This window comes from Rosa rugosa, chromosome 2, assembly GCF_958449725.1.
Source record: "Rosa rugosa chromosome 2, drRosRugo1.1, whole genome shotgun sequence".
NCBI lineage: Eukaryota > Viridiplantae > Streptophyta > Magnoliopsida > Rosales > Rosaceae > Rosa > Rosa rugosa.
Genome location: NC_084821.1, coordinates 59,584,247 through 59,605,457, shown reverse-complemented (window position 1 = coordinate 59,605,457; position 21,211 = coordinate 59,584,247). Strand labels below are relative to the sequence as shown.

At 36.3% G+C, this 21,211-nt stretch overlaps 5 protein-coding genes across 9 annotated transcripts; 4 read left to right on the top strand and 1 right to left on the bottom strand.

The window, feature by feature from the left end:
• The first annotated feature begins 1,207 nt into the window (after positions 1-1,207).
• Positions 1,208-6,177, top strand: LOC133728917 (exocyst complex component EXO84C). Its single transcript, XM_062156366.1, has 7 exons — positions 1,208-1,381; positions 2,040-2,134; positions 2,754-3,786; positions 4,477-5,001; positions 5,227-5,415; positions 5,549-5,685; positions 5,775-6,177. The coding sequence occupies exons 1-7, from the start codon at positions 1,286-1,288 to the stop codon at positions 6,031-6,033; spliced, it is 2,334 nt and encodes a 777-aa protein (XP_062012350.1). The 5' UTR covers positions 1,208-1,285; the 3' UTR covers positions 6,034-6,177.
• A 572-nt stretch (positions 6,178-6,749) lies between these two features.
• On the top strand, positions 6,750-10,260 carry LOC133732605 (probable RNA 3'-terminal phosphate cyclase-like protein). 2 transcript variants are annotated; one of them, XM_062160192.1, is made up of 7 exons: positions 6,750-6,921; positions 7,235-7,519; positions 7,643-7,792; positions 8,436-8,614; positions 8,701-8,876; positions 8,992-9,205; positions 9,745-10,260. In XM_062160192.1, exons 2-7 carry the CDS (start codon positions 7,315-7,317, stop codon positions 9,952-9,954), a joined length of 1,134 nt encoding a protein of 377 aa, XP_062016176.1. In that variant the 5' UTR covers positions 6,750-6,921; positions 7,235-7,314; the 3' UTR covers positions 9,955-10,260. The 2 variants fall into 2 exon arrangements, with proteins under 2 accessions (XP_062016176.1, XP_062016175.1); XM_062160191.1 differs by having other exon boundaries at positions 6,751-6,921; positions 7,191-7,519.
• A 1,115-nt stretch (positions 10,261-11,375) lies between these two features.
• Positions 11,376-12,529, bottom strand: LOC133731167 (putative F-box protein At1g50870). Its single transcript, XM_062158609.1, has 2 exons — positions 12,518-12,529; positions 11,376-12,401 (listed from the first exon to the last, which is right to left on the bottom strand). Exons 1-2 carry the CDS (start codon positions 12,527-12,529, stop codon positions 11,376-11,378), a joined length of 1,038 nt encoding a protein of 345 aa, XP_062014593.1.
• Positions 12,530-13,757: 1,228 nt separating this feature from the next.
• On the top strand, positions 13,758-17,624 carry LOC133732603 (uncharacterized protein C12B10.15c). Of its 3 annotated transcripts, none has more exons than XM_062160189.1 (5): positions 13,758-13,974; positions 14,054-14,146; positions 15,620-15,801; positions 16,319-16,393; positions 17,248-17,624. In XM_062160189.1, exons 1-4 carry the CDS (start codon positions 13,818-13,820, stop codon positions 16,382-16,384), a joined length of 498 nt encoding a protein of 165 aa, XP_062016173.1. In that variant the 5' UTR covers positions 13,758-13,817; the 3' UTR covers positions 16,385-16,393; positions 17,248-17,624. The 3 variants fall into 3 exon arrangements, with proteins under 3 accessions (XP_062016173.1, XP_062016172.1, XP_062016171.1); XM_062160188.1 differs by having other exon boundaries at positions 17,241-17,624; XM_062160187.1 differs by lacking the exon at positions 17,248-17,624 and having other exon boundaries at positions 13,760-13,974; positions 16,319-16,516.
• A 1,030-nt stretch (positions 17,625-18,654) lies between these two features.
• LOC133732602 (protein PHLOEM PROTEIN 2-LIKE A9-like) lies at positions 18,655-20,186 on the top strand. Of its 2 annotated transcripts, none has more exons than XM_062160185.1 (3): positions 18,655-18,816; positions 19,290-19,375; positions 19,547-20,186. In XM_062160185.1, exons 1-3 carry the CDS (start codon positions 18,763-18,765, stop codon positions 19,923-19,925), a joined length of 519 nt encoding a protein of 172 aa, XP_062016169.1. In that variant the 5' UTR covers positions 18,655-18,762; the 3' UTR covers positions 19,926-20,186. The 2 variants fall into 2 exon arrangements, with proteins under 2 accessions (XP_062016169.1, XP_062016170.1); XM_062160186.1 differs by having other exon boundaries at positions 18,658-18,816; positions 19,293-19,375.
• Positions 20,187-21,211: the final 1,025 nt, after the last annotated feature.

Genomic DNA, 21,211 nt, shown 5'->3' with positions numbered 1-21,211 from the left:
TATGTATTGTAACCGCCAAAGTAATACAGTAGCGAACCGCCTTGCAAACCATGCTGTGGATGCTGATGATCCTAATGTTTCAGCTTTCCGTGAAGCTCCGCCTGATTGGCTAATTCCTGCTCTCAAGGAGGATAGCCCGGATCTTTACACAGAACACGACGAGGAAATGGGTCGAAACAATGACTTCGGAGCAACTTCTCCAGATGCTGCTGCTAATGACGATGAGGACAGATATGCAATAATGGCAGAGGAGTCTCAGGCGTAAAATTACTCCTTTTATTCTTTCCCCATTAGCTAGTTTTGAGCTTGTGTTAATTTGATATTTCAATTGTCGTGGCGCGCAGTTTCATCTTTTGACTGATATCACAATGAACTTTTAAAAGAAGGGCCGAAGGGGAGTGAAATCCACATTTCATAATTTGTAATTCACAGTCTATCTTTTATTTTTTAGTCAAAATTCTCATAAAAAGAACAAAATTTAAGTTAGTAAAAACAAAATATAAGTTACCAAAAAAGAAAACATGGAATACGGTTCGTGAAATTAGTAGTGTAGATTTCACTCTCCTAAAAGAATTATACTAATTCTTTCCACATACAACTTCTTTTTTTCCTTTTACCTTGGTGAAAGAATTCTTGTACTAGTGGTTGTTCTGCTCATGGTTTGTTTTCTAGGTAAGTGGAAGTAGAATTTACTATAGAAACAGAAGCCTAACATACAACAGACTAGCATAGTGAACTCCATCCTCACAATTACCATATCATTGATGGAACGCTTCGACAAAATATCAATAAAACACATAATATGAATCTCGGGACACATAAAATTAAGTTCATATTTTTTCTTGTCTGATTTCAGAATCTGTACTTTTTATATCGTGTGTACTATCATTTATCAATTTAGTAAGTAGACAGCAACGGTTACTATCACGTTATTTAAGTGAGTCAATATGCGTAATATTTACTTTTACTTTCTCAAAAATACTCTGCAATCAAAAATTGCGGAAACGTGATATCTTTTTAATTTTAATTTTTTTTTATTTTTCTGTTTTTGTTTTTATTTGTTTGGTCTCATCATGTTACCTCTAATCCCTGAAAAGAGGTCTTAAAATTGAGGACCAAGTGTAACATGCTGGGCCTCTGAATGAATTTAATGACGGGCCTGGTGAAAGAAAATAGACCCTTGTATATCTCTCGCTTTCGCTGTCACATTTGCAGAGTCAAGCCTGAAGCCTGAAGCCTGAAGCCGCCTGAAGCCTGAAGAGAGCAAAGGTAAAGCAGTGGTAAAATGGAGAGCAGTGAAGAAGAAGAGGATTTCCCATCATTAGAGAGCATCACTCCTCAGTCCAAAGTCGACTCTCTTTACCAATCCCACACCGAAAAGGTTTCTTCTTCTTCTTCTGCTTCCCTCTTTGTTCACTTAATCCTAAATTGTCGGAAATCAGTCAAACACTATGCCTCTACTCTTCTTCCTCCAACTTTTCTCTAGTTAATCAAAGCTTGCACATTTGGGTTTCACATGTTGTATTCCTTTCTGTTTTTATCAATCATTTTGGACCCAGTTGCGAGCTCTTCCAGCTGTTTGAGAGCTCGCAATTTCAAATTAAACCAAACAGGTTGAGTCTACTTAACTGATTTGATACTTTTTCAACTGAATTTGTTTCTTTATTACATGGGTTTTCAGTTTTTATGGATTGAAGGAACAGTTGTATTTACCATCTGGGTAATGTCTATCTTTTCATAATTTTTTATCCATTGTATGAAAAATCTCTACTTTCTTCGTTTTCCCTTAACTTAAAATCTGGGTCTTCTGAGTTTAGGTTGAGTTTTATGCATTTTTATAGTCAGTTAAGTTTCGGGGTTCTTAAGGGCTTGTTACTGTTGGTTGTTAATTGTGATAGTCTTGTTGGTGCTGCTTCTGTTGTTATTGTTTCGAAGAAATTGTTGTTTATCATATTGTTGCTTTACTTTAAATCATACTTTATAATCTGAGGGAAGAAAATGACATTCCTATAACTTGTACATACTTATTATATGTGCAGGGAATTAGAAAGCTATGTTGCGAGCTCCTAGATTTAAAGGATGCAGTGGAGAACTTATGTGGAGATGTGCGAACCAAATACCTGGCTTTTCTGAGGTAATATTATGACACTGATTCATTAGTATAAATAATAAGAAAACCATTAGCATATTTTTTTATCAGTTTCCCATAGTAGATAGCTTTGCAAAGTTGTTCATTGAGAAGTCAACGAGTTTGGCAAGAACCTAAACTTGGTGATTTCTTATACAAGAAGTGTAGCCTGGTTATAGGTATTTAGGCTCGTATGTGGTCCAGCTCAACATGAGCAGCGATTGCCTTTTATGTGGAAAGTTTGCATTATGAAACATTACATAGGTGACACAATGATGATTCCAAAAGTTGTTCATCTTTAAAACTTCATTTTCAAGAATACATCTCTTGAGGTTCCTCCAACCTTGGATATCTATATCTGAGGAGGCTGTTGAAATGGAGGATGAGTTGGTTGAGATCTCAAAGCATTTTTCAGCTCAAGGGATTCTTTGCAGGATTTGATGAGTGAGAATGGGAAGGAAGGAATCAATCTAGAAGTGACATATACAGTCCTCAAATGCACAAAGCTGTTTTAGTTTAGCATTTGTTATAACTTATAAGTAACTTTGATTTGAAATCTGTTCTAAAGTTCATTATTCTGGTTGTAACCACGTATGATTCACCTGGTCTTCATTTTTAATTGTAGGATATCTGAGGAGGCTGTTGAAATGGAGCATGAGTTGGTTGAGCTCCAAAAACACATTTCATCTCAAGGGATTCTTGTGCAGGATTTGATGACTGGTGTATTCCGTGAATTGGAAGGATGGAATCAATCTAGTAGTGATGTTCAGAAAAATTCTGAGATTCATGAACTTCAAGATCCCTTGCCAACTGAAGCAGATGATCACAAGATATTTTTGGACAAAATTGACGTTCTCTTAGCTGAACATAAAGTGGAAGAAGCGTTAGAGGCTTTAGATGCTGAGGAGAGAAACTCTCCCGATCTGAAGAGTTCTGCAGATACTTCATCAACTGAAGGATCAACATACAGATCTGTTTTCTTGAAAAGAAAAGCATTGCTTGAGGATCAGCTAGTCGAGATTACTAGACAACCTTTTATAAGTTTTGTCGAGTTGCAGAAGGCTTTAATGGGGTTAATGAAGCTTGGAAAAGGTCCGTTGGCACATCAGTTATTGCTGAAATTTTATGGGTCCCGTCTTCAAAAGCGCATTGAGGCTCTATTTCCTTCTTGCTCTGTATGCCCTAAGACATATCCAGCAACATTATCCAAGCTCGTTTTTTCTATAATTTCATCGGCAACCCAGAAATCTGGTTTGATTTTTGGTGATAATCCTGTTTATACAAACAGAGTTGTTCAATGGGCAGAGTGGGAAATTGAATACTTTGTACGGTCGGTGAAAGAGAATGCACCGTCTTCGGAGACAGCTTCTGCTTTAGGTGCAGCTAGCATTTGTGTACAGGCTAGTCTCAGCTACTCCTCAGTGCTGGAAAGGCAAGGTCTGAAATTGTCAAAATTAATTTTGGTGCTGTTGCGGCCTTTCATTGAAGAAGTTTTAGAGTTGAACTTTAGACGGGCTAGAAAATTTGTTCTTGACTTGGTGGTAGCTGATGAGTGCATGTCATTTTCACCTCGCTTTGCACCTCCATTGTCTGCGTTTACAACATCATCAGAGGGTGTTCTTGTCGATAGCGGGATAAGATTTATGTGCATTATTGAAGTAAGTTTATCTCAAACTAATCTGCCTACCAATAATTTCTGTAATCATGGATCAATACACAAATTATAATAGTTCAGATATGCCGGTTCATTTAGGTTTTATGTTGGAGCCTGAGGATTTAAGATGTTGAGAAACTTCCAGACTTAATGTATATCCGTATATTATAGTGTGTGTGTGTGTGGGTGGTACATATATTATTTAAAAAAGTTATTATAAATAAGAAAAGTGCAGTAGAACTACTTATCTTATATTTAAAAAAGCCTTGATCCCAACTATTCATGAGAGGGAAACATTGTAAACTGATTATAATTCCATTTTTCATGAAAATTTGGCTCTTAAACATGACCGGACTTTCATGATGATGTGATAATTTTATTGGAATAACTTTTATTTTACATACATACCCTCTCTTGTATTTTTTAGACCCTACATCAATGTGCTTCAGTAAGTATGCAGGGTGCTTATACCTGTGGGGCTGTGGGCACATCTGAGTCTGTCTCTCAATCTGAATATAATGATTATGCAATTTGGTTCTGCATGTGCCTTTATTTCTCTGTGCGCATATGCCGGTGAATTAGTTATACTCAGCATTAATGTCAAGTTTATAATTTCATTTGTGCATTACTAATTTGTAAATGATAACTCAAGGAGTGTTCATAATCTTGTGTTGGTGGTAAAAACATTTCACAGGATATATTGGAACAGTTGACCCCTATGATCATTTTGCATTTTGGGGGAAACATATTGAGCAGGATTGGAACTCTTTTTGATAAATACATGGATGCTCTAATTAAAGCCCTGCCAGAATCATCTGATGATGACACTCTTACAGAGCTCAAGGAGTTTGTACCCTTTAGAGCTGAAACAGATTCAGAACAGCTTGCCATTTTGGGAGTTGCATTTACCATTGTGGATGAACTACTACCCAATGCTGTAATGACTCTTTGGAAGCAGCAGAGTGAAAGTGTGGAACCAAAAAGTGGACCTGCTGAGAATGTCATGTCTAGTCCAAGCACTTCTACAGAGTTCAAGGATTGGAGACGCCATCTTCAGCATTCGTTTGACAAGCTAAGAGACCATTTCTGCCGGCAATATGTCTTGAGCTTCATCTATTCGAGAGAAGGGAAAACACGATTGGATGCACAAATATATCTGAGTGAGAACGGGGATGATTTGTATTGGGACTCTGACCCTTTGCCTTCGCTTCCATTTCAGGTCTTTTTTCTTCCTTGTCCAAATAAGAGTTTGATCTATGACATACAGTTAATTAATCTATGTAGTTGTTTCTTTATACTGCCGTTAGACAGTAATGGTTATTTTCCTGTAAGCACTGAATGTATAGAAGTGATCATTTTTAGCTGTAGGACTCTCCATAACATATTCTTATTATATTGCCGACTATGTTGTGGTACAAGTGATGTGGTTGTCCTACTATTGCAGGCATTATTTGCAAAGCTGCAGCAATTAGCTACTGTGGCAGGAGATGTATTACTTGGAAAAGAGAAAATACAGAAAATTTTACTTGCTAGGCTAACGGAGACTGTTCTAATGTGGTTGTCTGATGAACAAGAGTTTTGGAGTGTCTTTGAGAATGATACATGTCCTCTTCAGCCATTTGGGTTGCAGCAGGTACTTATATCCTTCCAAGCTGTCTATCACTGCGGTATTGTTATTATAGTTTGATGATTTAAACTGTTCAACTGGAATAGCTGTTTCTGTTTCTCACACACAGGTTAGCTCATAATCAGCTTTTTTGTTACAGCTGATTCTTGACATGCACTTCACTGTGGAAATTGCACGTTTTGCGGGTTACCCACCGCGGCATGTGCACCAAATTGCATCAGCCATAATTGCTCGTGCTATCAGGGCCTTTTCTGCTAAAGGGGTAGAACCACAAACGTAAGTCGCGTTGTTTTCCCCATGTTTTGTTTCATTATCCTTCTGACCAGTATTCCCGACCCTAAAGTGAACTTCTCATGTTTCACCAGTGCACTTCCGGAGGATGAGTGGTTTGTTGAAACTGCAAAATCATCAATAAACAAGCTACTTTTGGGAACAGAAGGGTCAGAGACATCGGAAGTTGACCAAGATCACATCAATCTACACGGCCATATCGTCATGGATTCAGATGACGACGACGACGACGACGACGATTCTGACTCTTCCCTCTCATCGGTAGAGTCTACTGAGTCTTTCGCTTCCGCAAGTATGGGTGAACTTGATAGTCCAAGGAATTTTGATGATTAGAGCGCTTAACGTTTTCTGACCATCAAAAGAAAAAGATGGGCTTCCATTTTGTAGGAAATATGTTCACTGATATGCTTGAATCAATTTCAAAAGTTTGTGTTCACTGATATGCTTGAATGAAAATTGTACCATTATTCTGTAAAAGCAGGCACCTCTCTCTCCCAGCCAAATTTACTAATTTTAACCAAATAGACGAAAGTACCTAAAACAATTCTACTTTTGAAGAGAAATGACATTATCCAGACTTCACCAATTCTGATGTGATGCCATCAGAATGATTTGCCGTAACAACAAAAATAATCAAAATTTATAGATTTCATTGTCAATGTTGAACATAGGAAGTTCTACGGTACATAATCCTACTGATGCATCAACTATAATTTACCTTTTAATTTTTTATTTGCCAAAGTTTATATCTAAATTACTTGAAGTTTCGGTATATTAATGTACTGCAAACAAGCCCAGTAAAAATTATGTTATGGACTTCAAAAATGAACTTTTTGTCAAAGTATTTTTTTATCTCTTTATTTTTTATTTTTTTGGTTTTGGATGAAAAGTACTTCCTTTTTTCTGGGTTTTAAATAGGGGAGGCCTGGTGGCAATGGTGGTTGTTTTTGTATAAAAGTTTTAAACTTTTTTGATCCCATAAATATAGGTAATTCTCTTTCAATTAAGGAATGACTTAAATACCCTCAACATCGAATACTCGGGGTTTAGGGTTGAAGGACGAACTTCACTGTTATTTTCTGAAGGTCTTGGAAGCTCTAGACCCACTTGAACACAACCTTTTCCGAGCTCAGGCGCCAAACCCACCCACCTCACCATAACCAGCACAGAGGACCCAGAAAACCCTAAAGGGCCTCAACAACCCGAGCCACTGCTCAAAAGGTACATACTTGTTTATCTCCAAAACGAAACCCATCCATTGTTTCTCTCATCAATCAAACAAAGCTTTTCAGTCATACTTCAATTCATACTTTTCTTGATTCTGTAGGCTGTAGTTATTAGTTTCCATGACTAAAGTTTTAATCTTTCTTGGAATTAGTTGCTGCTGTTGCAAAGTTGGTGTTTTTATTCTGTAAAGCTTATAAATTGAATCATAATCAGAGGCGTGTGTTCTGTAATTTTAACAATTTGCATTAACCCTTTTCTCCCAGATTGAGATTCGGCAAAGTGTGACAGCGGTTTGTGTTGCTTCCAGTTGCAATAGCTCTCAGAATCATACTGTGTGTGTAGGACAACATTACTGAGTAGAGAGGACGTAGAGACGGAAGAAGGAAAATGGGAAAGTCGAGCTACAAGAGGCTCTCTGGAAGCCAGAACCTAAGACAACGGCTTGTGTTGGCTACACTCTCGGCCACCCCGGTTTTGATTGAGGACATACGCACTGATGATACGTGGCCTGGTTTGCGTCGTCATGAAGTATCCTTCCTCCGCTTGCTCGAGAAGATTTGTGATGACTGTGCTGTTGAAATCAACGAGACCGGTAACATTAAACAGTTTCATACATTTTTTGCATATATCTGTGTTGGAGCTCACACTGGACAAAAGTATATGTATGTAGCTGTGTTTTGTGCTATGATCTGAGTATTGTTTTGTGTGTGGGCAGGCACGAAATTGAAGTTCAAGCCAGGGATAGTGATGGGCGGGAGGAATCTGGTGCATGACTGTGGTCTTACTCGGTCTATTGGCTATTTCTTGGAGCCTTTGATTGTGCTTGGTCTCTTTGCGAAAAAACCTATTTCCATTAAACTTAAAGGTAATGCATTTATTTTGAAGCATGCATTTATATGCTTTGTTTATCTACTCTTTTTGTATTGGTTTGCTTGTAAGATAACATGTGCAAGTATAGAATATATTTTGGTTGGTAATGGAAAAGTTATGGTAATATTAAGCTTGTTATCTTATCAAATAGTCAACGTATATGGGATTTTGAACAATCAGTTCTTTTATAAGAGTACCTGTGGATTTTGCCAGTGGTTGCAACCAAATGATATACCATATACTTACATTCCAACTCTTTCTTCTGGCAAATGATTTATTATTTTTATTTTCAAATTTTTTTATTCTGGTTTTGATTTATTAAAAACTGTAAAGATGGAAAACACCAATTCCTCCTGTATATATAAGTCTCCTTTAACTCTTTAATTAAGCACAAAAATCATGGGAATATTCAAGCCTTCAAACATCCTTTTAGTCTAAATGTGGTATCTGAATTAGTATCCCCTATATGACTTGGTGTCCCTCATCTCTGCATTTGTATAGTAGAATTCCTCATCTCGATATTTCCATTACCTGAAAAAAGGAACCGGGCAATATGGAAATAGTAAACTCTTTGTGGCTGCTGATTTATGCTTTAAGATGGTGCTGTCACTTTAAGTGAGAACGTATTTTTCTTTCAGGAATCACAAATGATTCAAAGGACCCATCTGTTGATACCTTTCGGTCTACAACCTTTCCCATGTTAAAACGCTTTGGAGTTCCCTCAGAAGGGTTGGAGCTAAAAATAGAGAATCGTGGATCTCCTCCTCTGGGAGGTGGTGAAGTGCGTTTGGCAATTCCGGTTGTTCAAAGTCTCACTGTGAGTTTCTGTGACTTATGGACCCTGAAATGACTTGAGATTTTCATTTGTGGTTATGTATTTAGTTTGTATGGTTTACTGTACAGGCAGTAAAGTGGACTGATGAGGGGATGGTTAAGAGGATCAGAGGGGTTACATTCTCAACAAGAGTGTCTTCACAGTTTGAAAATACCATGGTTTTTGCAGCTCGTGGAATCTTTAATTCCTTCCTTCCAGATGTTCACATATTCACTGACCATAGAGCTGGTGTTCATGCTGGAAAGTATGTTTCCAACTTTTACCAGAGATCATTATATTTCTGCATTGGAGATACAATTTAGGAAAAGTGTGAAATGTCTTTTGAGGTTATATTGAAGTTGGACAATGACTTTATGCAGTTCACCTGGTTATGGAATTTCACTGGTTGCGGAAACAACTTCTGGTTGCTGTCTCTCTGCTGATACAGCAATTTCTTATGCACGTGAGGAAGAAACAGCTGGACTTGAAGATGAGAAGAAAGAGCTGATGCCTCCAGATGAAGTTGGTGTGCAAATTGCTTCTGTTCTGCTTGGAGAGATCGAGCAGGGTGGAGTGGTAGATTCAACACACCAGGTTTGTGATTTGATGCATCGTACTAGTTCCATACTGGCTGAGTTCTCTTACTTCTCTTTTTTATGGATCTTTAGAATGTCCAGGTTTGTGATTTGATGCATTGTACTAGCTTTGAGTTCTCTTACATCAATTGGCAACGTATGTGGTAGAACAAAAAAGATATGGTATTTTTTTTCGCAAGATAAAGGGTTTCCTATTTCGAAGATGTGGCAAAATTTTGTTAAAGGAAGATCCTTTCTCTGATTTATTAAAATTTTCATAGGTGCAGTAGGATAAAATATTGTTTTATTTTCAGTATTAGCTTCAACAAGTCCGATTGAAGATAACGTAGAAAAGAAGTTATTACTTGAAAACATGTAGGATCAGTGATAAAAGGACTCAAAGGTTTTCTAACAGGATGGTAATTGAAGTCTGAATTAACTCGTATCTGAAATGAAATACTAAAAATTAAGGAAAATTTGAACATAGGTTCCAATAATTTTTTCCCCTTTGTGAAGTCTGATTATCCCCTAACAGTTTGCTGTCATTTTGGTTTGTAGGGTTTGTTGTTTCTTCTTTGTGCACTATGTCCACAAGATGTTTCAAAAGTTCGGGTTGGAAGGCTCTCTCCTTGTGGAATAGAAACACTCCGACACATCAAAGATTTTCTTGGAGTTCAATTTGTGATTACAGCCGACCCAACCACTGGAACTGTTATGCTCAAGTGTGTTGGCTGTGGTCTTAAGAACCTATCTAGAAAGGTCTCGTGATGGCCACAATACGAGTTCTATTAGCCACTATGTTTCTTGTGTGCAAAGTATGGACAGAAGGCACATGGATCAACTTTTGAAGGATACAAATTATGGCTTTGTGCTGTATGCAGTTTTGATGCGGTCTATTTGAACTCCTTTAATTAACAGGGAAAAGTTTGGCACCTTGTAACACATTTCTAGTTTAGATTTTGTTTAACATTTCCTGGAATTGGATATACGAAGTTCTAATATGTACTCAGCAAAATTTTCATTGTGATTAAGCAGGCACCACCTAATAGCAAATTGAGATATTTTTGCCTTTCAGTGGTTTGATGTTGCTCTGTACCAAGTTATTGGCTGACAGCCTAAAAGATTAAATCATCTGTTTATGATAAATATTCATATTGCTGGATTTGCATCCATTACTTCAATCCCTTGCTTTGTATTTTGGAAAAAAGAACAAAAACAAAAGAATGCGGCGATTTCAACCAACCTTTCCTCGAACCTTGACAGGTTAACCAACCAATTGATTACGAAACAAAATGACTGATTTATAATTATTATCAATTAGTGAATACTGCTAGTAGATTAGTAGGCTAGTACCTGTCGGCCAAAATTGGGTTTTATAGCACTGATACTTCAGAAGTTCAGAGCGTTTTACTCTCTACTCTGTAGAAGTTTTGAGTTCAAATTTTTCACTTTACAATTGATAAACAAGAAACCATAAGCGAAGTGTTGCAGCAAATCAAATGTTCCGTGTGTCTATAATGACATTATAATTAATCAGGTTGGATGATGCCCACAAGCTGATGTTGCAAAGATTGTTATTATATGATTTTACTAGTTAGTTTTCGGAGCTTTCGTATGTCAAGAAAATAATGATGCAGTTGTATGGTTTTTCACATTGAAGAGACCTTTCAGAAATTTTGATTCAAAATAAAAGATTCGATACTAGATAAGCTTTTGTTCCGTGAAGTATCGATCCCAGGCAATTACTCCAGCAGTGTCGCACTGTATGCATTGTGGTTGTGACTGAGAACTCTTAATGTGTTGCCTGTTCTTATGATAATTGCTCATGATCATAAGTTTACGTACTTGTGGTTCTAAACCGATTCAAATCCCCAGCAGGGCAGAGAGCCAGCACTGTAAGAGACAAGCCTGCCCAACTGTACCAAGTTGGGCAGTAACAACTAACAACCAAGTTTGTTTCAAGTAAACTTTGCCTGTAACAACCAAAACATGACCAAATACCTTATTGCCAAAACATAACAACTAATTAGCCCACACTTGATGCATCAAAACCAACATCAACACCCAATACTTGTTTCCAGAATTCCAATAGCTATGCTATAATAATGAAAAGGAGCAAACCTCTCTAGAAATACAATAAGAAATATATAGTAAAAAGAAATCCATGGTACTGAAATAATAACTGCTCCCTAGTATTCATTCTTCATTCCCTTGAGAGTAACCAGGCTTGGCTTTCGGAATTCATATATTTTCTCCGTAGACTTGGTATGCGTCGCCTTGATCACCTTCCTTTCCATATCATACACGAGAATATACTTTTTCACTGCATTGTGCAACTGGAGGTCATTTAACCAAACTTGATGAGGGCGAATCTCATCTTTTAAACCTGGATTGTCCTTCAAGAATTTCAAGGGAACAATGATCTTCCTCCATTTGTGTTCCTTGAAGTCTTCCAACACCAAGACGTTAAGGGATTCCTCTACTATATCAGCAACAGCTACATAGTAATTCCAACGAAAAATTGTAACTCTTTTCAAGTCTAAGAAAGCTCCCCGGGGCAGAGTGGTAATGGTGAAACATTCACTCCATATATCAAGAGATTGAACTTCTAGCTTGAAATCTTGTCCATCTCTAATAATTTCCACCGCATGAACGGCCCCTTCTTCCTGAGTTGCTGTAAAATATCGTCCCACGAACGGTTTGCCATTTTGCTTGGCCAGCTTCAGAGTCCTCCATCGATCATCCTTTCCGATACTTAGAACTTTAAAGCCTACTTCATAGCCAGAGTCACCCTCCTGTTTCCAATGAAGACATGCCGCTTTACACTCACCAGTGGATGAATCAAAAACAAAACCCACTGATCTAGTTTTCTCGTGTGCATCAGGCAAGTAAAGTACTTGATGCGTTGCAAAGTTTCTGATTCGGAAAACTCGAGAAGTAAGACTCTCCTCCAGAAGCAAGCCAGCCACACCTGAAATATGCTTGAAGTTTTCATCATAAAGAATCGTATTATATTTGTTAGGTTCCCATTCTTTTTGATAGGAAAGTTGCAGAGGTCTTGCCCGAACCATATGTTTTGCAATGAAATTGTAGTCTAGAAGCAAGGAACGCCATTTTTTGCACACACACTTGAACCTTAGCAAAGAATCTACAGGCAACCAGCTCAAAATCTCAGTGATGATATCAAAAGGAAGCGCTGGTACTGCATCAGAAACCTGTTTAATTATATGTACAGAAAGTTAGTTGAAATCATTCACCCTTATTTTTAAGGGCAAATTAAGTTAAGGAGGTACCAAAATGGCTGACGGGTAGTAGTTTAAAATTCAGGTACCGAAATATGCATTACTTTCTTTCTCTTTATTAGAGGTGCCCTAGTTTGAGTCTCAACTGTCCCTTATCCAAAAGATTGATAAATCTACTAATAGAATTAAATCTTCATTCAGCTATATATATAATTATTCGCAGCTCATGTTAAATTTTTCTTACGTACCGCCGGGTTTTTTCTCAGATTTAGATTGTGGGAGTGACCAGATAACTCACAGCAGTCCTTTGTGGATGGCTGCAATTACAAGAGATCGAACATAAGTTAACATCTAACCATCATCAAGTCATACTAGAAAAGAATATATAAGGAACTTATGTTAACGAGGCTCTTTAGTTTTTGATGAATATGCATTACTGTATAACTGGACAGGAGACAGTATCTTTCTTACCATGGCTGACAAAGATCGAAACCGTTTCATCAGAAATAGTACTGTATTATATGGCTCTGCAATTCATGAATATCGATTTGTTCAAAAAAAAAAAAAAATCTTGAAGATCGAAAAACATGGTATACGGCTTTAAATTCCGGATTGGTAATAACCAAATATAGGAAAAAATCAAGACAGATATTATATGAAAACAATCAAATCAAGTCAGACCATAAACAGCGAAACTAGAAATCAAGCCTGTTGAGAAGTAGAAGAAAGATGTGGTCTAGGGTTAACACCTCAGTATTTAATTAACTAGAACATATCTTATTGCAAACAACCTAGTGTCGAATTTTTCTTTTCCATCTTTTTTTTTTCTAAGAAGTTATGGGGTAGGTAGTTTATAATTTTTTTACTTTTTACTTTTTACTTTTGTTAACATAAATAAATAAATAATTTTATCTTTATAATTATAAATTATTAATCAGAGCCTAAGTCACAAGTTAACACAAATAATAACTTTATTTCAACACCAATGATCAAGATGATGTCATATAACATGAAGAATCAATATATGAGGTGCCCTCTAGAAATTTTTATAAAAATGACATAAATTATTTCTCAAAAATCAAAAGACCTAGATTGTTTTTGTAAAATGATTCCATAACTTGCAAAAAAAAAAAATAAAAAAAAAAAAAGGGACAGTAAACAATTGTCTTGACTTTGATTAAAGGGCAATTAATTATTCACACAATGGCAAGTCCAAGATCCACCACAAGACATGCTGATGGTTCGGGCCTAAATTTCATATCTGTGGCCCAAGATATGTAATCCAACAATCCAAGCTTGCAAAAAGCGCGGGAAAGTTGGCCCATATGTATCAGAATTCGAGGATGAAGGGGCAGATTCAAGGGTTTTCTGCTAGAATTTGGGGAAAAAATGGAGAAGGGTATCCAAGGGACCATAAATCTGAGAAGAAATGGAGAAGAAGAAGAAGAAACTGTGGATTTGAGCGGTAAGGTGCACCTGCTCCCCTGCTGCATCAAGTACAATGGCCCTTGTGACGTTTCGGACTACTTCAAACCCAAACCCACTGGTAAATTTGTTCTATCCAATCGCTGCTTTCACTTTGTATGGACTGATTGAGTAATGGGTTTTTATTGGGGTTGATGAAGGAATGGAGTCCGAGAGCTTAAAGACGCAGGAGGCTTGTTTCCGAGGAAGGAAGTTGCTGGGAGCATCCGTTCCCATCCCAGATGGGTATTCTGGTGTGTGTTTGTGATTGTTTCGGTTTGTAAATTATGTATCCTGTTTGCGGTGTTTGAGCTTTTAGATTCGGTGTCTTATTTACTTTGTCTCTCTAGCTTTGGCTTATTTAGATCTGAATGCTATTGTATGTATTGATGCTTTAAGTGGATTATTTGATGGTGGTAAGTAAATCTTCAAAGTTTATATATTAGGTCGCGAAACGGCAACTCTTTGTAAGTTGTAAAGATTATCCTATATAATTGGTAATCCTAGTAATCGGTAGTCTGGACTAATTTCAATATGTCAATGCTTGCTATGAGGAAGAGTGTGGAGGCTTAGTTATTAATTTCTTTTGTTTTTGTCATTTATTTTTCTTCAAGGCGCTCTCATAATTACCTGGTGCTTGAATCTCTTTATAATTTGCTGTTTGGCCTAAAATCAGCTTAATACATTTATCACCAAGCATTTCATCACTCGGCATTGTGTTTGAACTAGGATTGCCAACCTTTTCCTTCTTTGCTCCTTTTTATAGTTTATTCTGTCCTTCCTATATATGCAAGTGGTAGTTGGTTACTGCTGGAACCTTTCCTGTACAGTGAATGGGTAAAACTGATGTTTTATTGGTATTGATGTAAAGGTTGGGAGAATTGGATGAATATCGTAAAGAGATAGGAAGTTTGCATGTGATTGCTGGATGGAATAACTGGTGCTTGTCTGATCGAAAATATCCCTATGATGTTTTACATTCTTGGGATCCTTAACCTAGGGCCTATACTGCAAAGCAGTGTTTGCATATTGTTGCTATTGCAATTATGATTTTTTGGGATTCTCTCAAAGCCACTGAGGCAATGTGCTGGTGAGTAAGTGCAAACTTATAGAGTGGTAGCAGAAGAGTTAAAAAAGAACAACCAGATAAGAAAGGTAGAAGAAACTAGAGATTGAGGGAGTAATTCTACTCAACAAAGAAATCACTCCGGAGACTAATATTCAAAATATGACAGTTACCTTTGCATATGCGATCTGACCCATGTAACTTTTAGGATTTTTCTTTATCAATGTCTGATGCGGCTGTGGGTGTCAGACCTTAAAAATTCTACTATTTCCATATTTGCATAGATTGGAGATGTGTGGGTTAGGCAGAGACTATTGAAAGGTGTCTTTTAATAAGAGCCGAAAGATATGCCTCTGTATTTCATGTTGCAAAACAAGCAGCGCAGCTTTGATGGAAGTGTAATGCTCATGGTAATTCAAGATGGTGTTTATTGTTTTGTATATCATGGGGAAGCCTATATTACTTATTTTCCTTTACTTTCTGCTTTATTACAGTAAGATCTTCTTATTGTTCAACATATATACATATGCATACAAGAACATAACCAAACATGAATAATGTAAACAGATCCATGATGAGATTATAACAGATGATATTTCTGAATGATGTAAACCATCTTCCAATTTTGAGTAGATCATCTTTACTATGTATTGCCTCGCAGGATTTGTCCTTGGGAAGAAGAGTCTTGACAAGAGAAAAGCTTCAAATATATCTGAAGGGAATTCAAACTGTTGGGAGATAAATGCCAAATATAAAAACATTACATATTGGAATCATGACAGCCTTCCTTCGCAGGATGATGCATTCTTGCGTTCTTTTCATTGGCTTGCTGTAGCAAAAACTGTAAGTATGAACACCTCATATGTATCGACCAAACAAGAAAAAACCTTGTAATCTTGTATGGTGTTCAGTAAATCTTGATACATCTGTTTATGGCATGTGTCTTGTGTATGGCTATTGTTGATCTATCACTTTACATACTTAAGCTGAACTACTGATGACTGCCTGTCAATAATTTAGCTGGTATACATGTTTTTCAAGGGTTTCATATGTTGATTCGACATTATTCAGCTTAAGAAGAATTTTGTATCGACTGGAACTAGCTTTATGGATAGTAAATATTTGAGCCAGCTCTGCCAAAAATCAGTAATCCTGTCATGACTCAGTGAGCTGGAATGTACTTGCATGTGGTTAACTAGATCTTCATTGTTATAGAATAGATCATATCTGTGAACTCTCAAGTTCTGAACCAGAAATGTGTTCTACAAGGGAAACAAAAATTGGATGGTGTTGATGAATTTTATGTAATTCTTTACCTGCCACTGTACATGAGATCTTATGTTTTTATATATGACTGCAGATGCATGAACCAGTAGCAGCAGAAGATTTGGTTTCTGCATCCGCTGTTCTGGAAAAGTTGAACTGATTAAGACATGTAAGGAGCATTGTATCTCTTTAAGCTCTGGGTACAAAGGACTTTGATTGCTTGTAAGATCTGTATTGATAAAATTTATTGGCAATAGAATATAACATGCGAATGAACATTCATATCTTCAAATTTAAGATTTCATTGCATTTGGTAGAGATGATCAACAAATTATTTTTTCTTCCTTTACAAGTGAAACATATACTCTAAACAATCATAAAAGACTAAAATATAATCAGTATTCCTTTTAACAAGTCCACATATTCCTTCGAGTGTCTCAGCAACTCAAATTTATGTAAGAAGTTATTACAAATTTGCAAGGTGTCTTAAAATCCAAATATTGTTTACATTAAGAAAAAATTTCTAAATAAACTTCTTGAGCTTTGTAATAATTTCAGAAATTTGGTGCATTTCACATTGGCTTCAAATTTCTGCCTTGTTTTGTGAGGTTTTCCCAGAGAAAGAAAAAAAAATAAAAAAATCCTCTAGTTTCACTATTTTAGTTCAATTATCCAGATAACACGATGACAAACTAATGCACACCTACACTGCAACTAGTCAACGATAGATTTACCTCAGCAGCAACACCAGTTTTCATGTACACGAATTCCATCTAAAAGTGCCCGTCTATCAAATGATCACAAGCACTTAATTTATGAATTTTATTTCTGTATATTCTCATATTCCCCATGACCCCATCTCTTTCACGCTTGATAATTCATATATTCGCCATTTCTTTGTCATGCAAGCTACTCCTAAAACGTATTCATATGAGAGTTTATAAAAATGTATCAAATTGGCAGGTTTAGATTCTTGTATTTAGATTACAGTGACTGGTTATTGATCAGTTATATAGCCCACAGGACTATGACACAGAATCGAGCGTTGAATATATAATGAATCGGAGTATTTGCCGGTGAAAAGAGAAAAGGTGATGGTAAGAACGAAGAACCATTCTTGAATAACCCTGGTGCTGGTTGTCAATGGATGTCAACTTCTTGTTAAAGCAGCGGCCACCATTGAACTAAACCATTGAAGTGTCAAAGCTCAACAAGATAAGCTCAATGACGGTATGAATCTTATCCAGCTGGAACTTGGTTTCTGTATACACCAGAGATTGGACTTGGATTCGAAACAAACTTAGGTAATCTGGATTCGTGGTTTAGAACAACTTAGGTAATCTGGATTCGTGGTTTAGAACATTGTGAGTCAAGTGGGATTGCGGAACGTGTGTGATACGAGGAATATTTGAGTTGTAATTACTTGTTGCACTTGATATCAACTAATTATTAACACCAAAGAATAGGGTTATTTCAAAAAAAAAAAAAAAAGAATATATGAAATACTTTAAGAAGTTTGGATAAGCCCTAATTGTGTCGGCAGTAGAGGTTTTAAAGGCCATACACAAATGTCGGCAATATTGTTTCTAATGAGAATCATTAAAATGATGACTAATTGAGAATTTTTTTATGAGACCCACTTTTCGATCATATTTTCTCAAATAAACCGTTAGATGTTTATATTCATGTGTAGATCATTTATGCAATTTTTCAACCAAATTGAAATCGTTAAAGCATTCACAATTGTTTTTTTTATCAATTATGAACATGAACAGTTCATGTTTGATAGATTTGGTTCGTCCATTGATTTGATCTAGTTCGGTATCTTAACAATTAACAATTTGGAAGAAAATTTGCAGAAGTGATCTCTTCATGTATACATAAACATCAAACGGTTGATTTGCTGTAATATTATCAAAAAGTGAGTCTCCCAAACCGTTGATTAGAAAGTCCTCATTAAAGTGATCCTCATTAGAATGGCCTTTTATTATATTACATACCAAAATCATAATCAAAATTATTTCAATTTTGAAAAGTAAAAAAACAATAAAATCAAAATTATTTCAATTTTGAAAAGTAAAAAAACAATAAATTCAGGTACTAGGAAATCTTAATCAGATCCTAAAAATGTATTAGAATCTATAAATTAGCTTGCCATTAATGGAAACTGTCACCGTTTTCATGTTTGTATGTCAAGATCAATATCTTTTTTCTTTTTCTATTCTCAAGAAAAAAAAAAGAGAAAATAAGATTTCCCTGAAGTTTTTGGTATGAACATGCTTCACGTTGAAAGAGTTCCAATACCGTTAGTTTGCAAGTAATGTAAAGATATTCCTCTTTTAAAAAGCCAAGGAACCTTTCATATCAAGTCCAGAGCAATAACTTGATACCCTACACACATTTCTGATTCCTTCTCTTTCTTTACCTGGATATATAAAAAGGCCGAGTAGGGCTTGAGCTTTATACTCATAAATCGTGCAAAAGAAGGATATAATATATCACAGACAGAGGAAGAAGATAACAGTCTCTGGTTTTGATATGGCTATGACTAAACCTCATTACCAAGCAGAGAAAGAAGAAATCATAAAGCTGGTAATTAAGCATGTTTTTGTTTAATGGCTATTTCGTTTTGGCTTTGTTTGTTTATAGCTCGAAGTACGTAAGATCATAAATATATCATGATTCATTGTTACCAGATAGGGTTCCCCCCCCCCCCCCCCCCCGGCCCTTCTTTTACCGTCTTGGCACTGGATTTAATTCATCTAAGAGATTATGCAGAATAATGTTTACTTTTTTCCTTTAACGAATATTGTAGATTGCTTATTGTACGTGTTCTTGCCATAATGTTCTTGTTATAAGCACATCATGCTGCTAGTAGTGAATTCGAGTCATACATTTAAAGGTTTTACACAAGGCTAAACCTTATAATTAAATGGTTGAGATTCGTAGTTTGGGGACTCAAACGTGTATGTATGTATGTACACAACCGTTGCCAGACTACTAAAGTACAAGATAACATTTTTGTATGTATACTGCCAATAGAATTAATGAGTTCTTGTTTCCAGGAGGGAGATAACTACCGTATCAAACCACGAGGACTTAATATTGTATGGGGCAATGATGAACGCTACTGGAAAATACCAGCCAAAGGGTAAGGAACAAATAATTTGTACTACATATCCCTGCATATTAAGCTCATTGCTGGCCACATCTATCTGTACGTTAACAACTCTCTTACAAAGTACGATTAGTCTAAGTTGTGGACAGTATAACGAGTATATAACCATTTTCTATTATATTGCATGCATGTACCATTTTGCAGGACTGAGGATCCTGCAGAGCTGGTACAGGTCTCATGGCTGGAAGTAACAGGCTCAGTTGATGAGTTGACACCCGGGAAGGGGTATGATCTGACCTTCGAGGTGGGGCTGGCAGGAGATGCATTTGGTTGGAAAGACATACAAGTGTTCTTGATGGCAAAGGTAGGGAAAAAGGGAAGGTACAAATGGACAAGAGTTAAACTCGATCAGGATAGGAATAACGAGATGAAAGTAACAATTCCTGATAACCAGAAGCTTAGCATTGATGTTCCAGCTAATACAAGGGACACCACCCTTCATTTTGGTCTGTATGAAGTGTGGAGTGGGAAATGGAAGGGAGGCTTGAAGATTTATAATGCGAGAGTAACTGCGAGTCCTTGAACCTGCAGTCTGGAATCTGCAGTACGTCTTTTCTATCATATACATGTGTGCCTATTTTCTACTTTGGGTTTTATATACGGAATTATGATTTCCAGGTAAATTCAGCTGGTGCATATAAATTTCTAATTTTTTAGTTACCAGATGACCTGGAGAACATTTGCGTTTATGTACCTGATTACTTCCTTAATAATGATGAGAATAGTCTGATGTAAGGTGTTTTGAGAATCTTAAATAAAAGTTTCCTTGTATGCAAGGACCCAATTGATTGTCTATAAATGCAGCTACCTCAAAATTCAATATATTTTATGAAATGCCCTTCTATCAGATGATATAGGTCACGGTTTGGGATTCATATATTCTTAATGTAAGGTTTCAATTCTTTTCAATATAGCGTAGACAAACGTCAGCAGAGATAGTTGACTATTTTCGAGAAGAGTAGCTAGTACACAACAAAGATAGTGTTTAGTAGTATCTGTTTTACTTTTTATTCTTTTGGTGGGCTTCTTCAAATTACCCCACCATTGATCAGAAAAATAGATGGTTTAGTGTCATCATAATAACATCTGGAGCTACAAAGATAGTTATTTAATCATTAGCACTGCATAAAAACATTCCTTCTAGAGTAGCTGTTAATACGAATAACAAAAACTCTGTTATAGCCATTTCTATACATTCAATTAATGTACTCTACGGATAGAGGAATACATAGAGTTGAACATAGTAAAAAAAAAAAAAATTGAAAGATTTTGTTGAAATTGTTCGTTTGAAAATTTCCCGAAAAGCTAATCATAGGTTCTTCTCTCCATCAGAACAATAGGGCCGTTATGCTCATTACTAAACTTGTTGAAGAGATGAAATATAAACAAGCTAGGTATGGCTTTTTGATCACAGGTACGGTTGAATCCATCATCAGAAGAAGAATTAGGGGGAAAGATTAGGGTCCATATGTCTGCGGTGTGTGAACTTTTACAGTCAGTGTCTTAATTACTTTGTCTATCTAGCTTTGGCTTATTTAGATCTAAATGCTATTGTATTTATGCTTTAAGTGGATTATTTGATGGCGGTAAGCAAATCTTCAAAGTTTATATCTTAGGTCGCGAAACGGCAAATCTTTGTAAGTTGTAAACGTTATCCTATATAATTGGTAATCCTAGTAATCCTTAGACGTCTGGACTAATTTCAATATGTCAATGCTTGGTCTGAGGAAAAGTATGGAGGCTTAGTTATTAATTTCTTTTGTTTTTGTCATTCATTTTTCTTCAAGGCGCTCTCATAATTACCCTGGT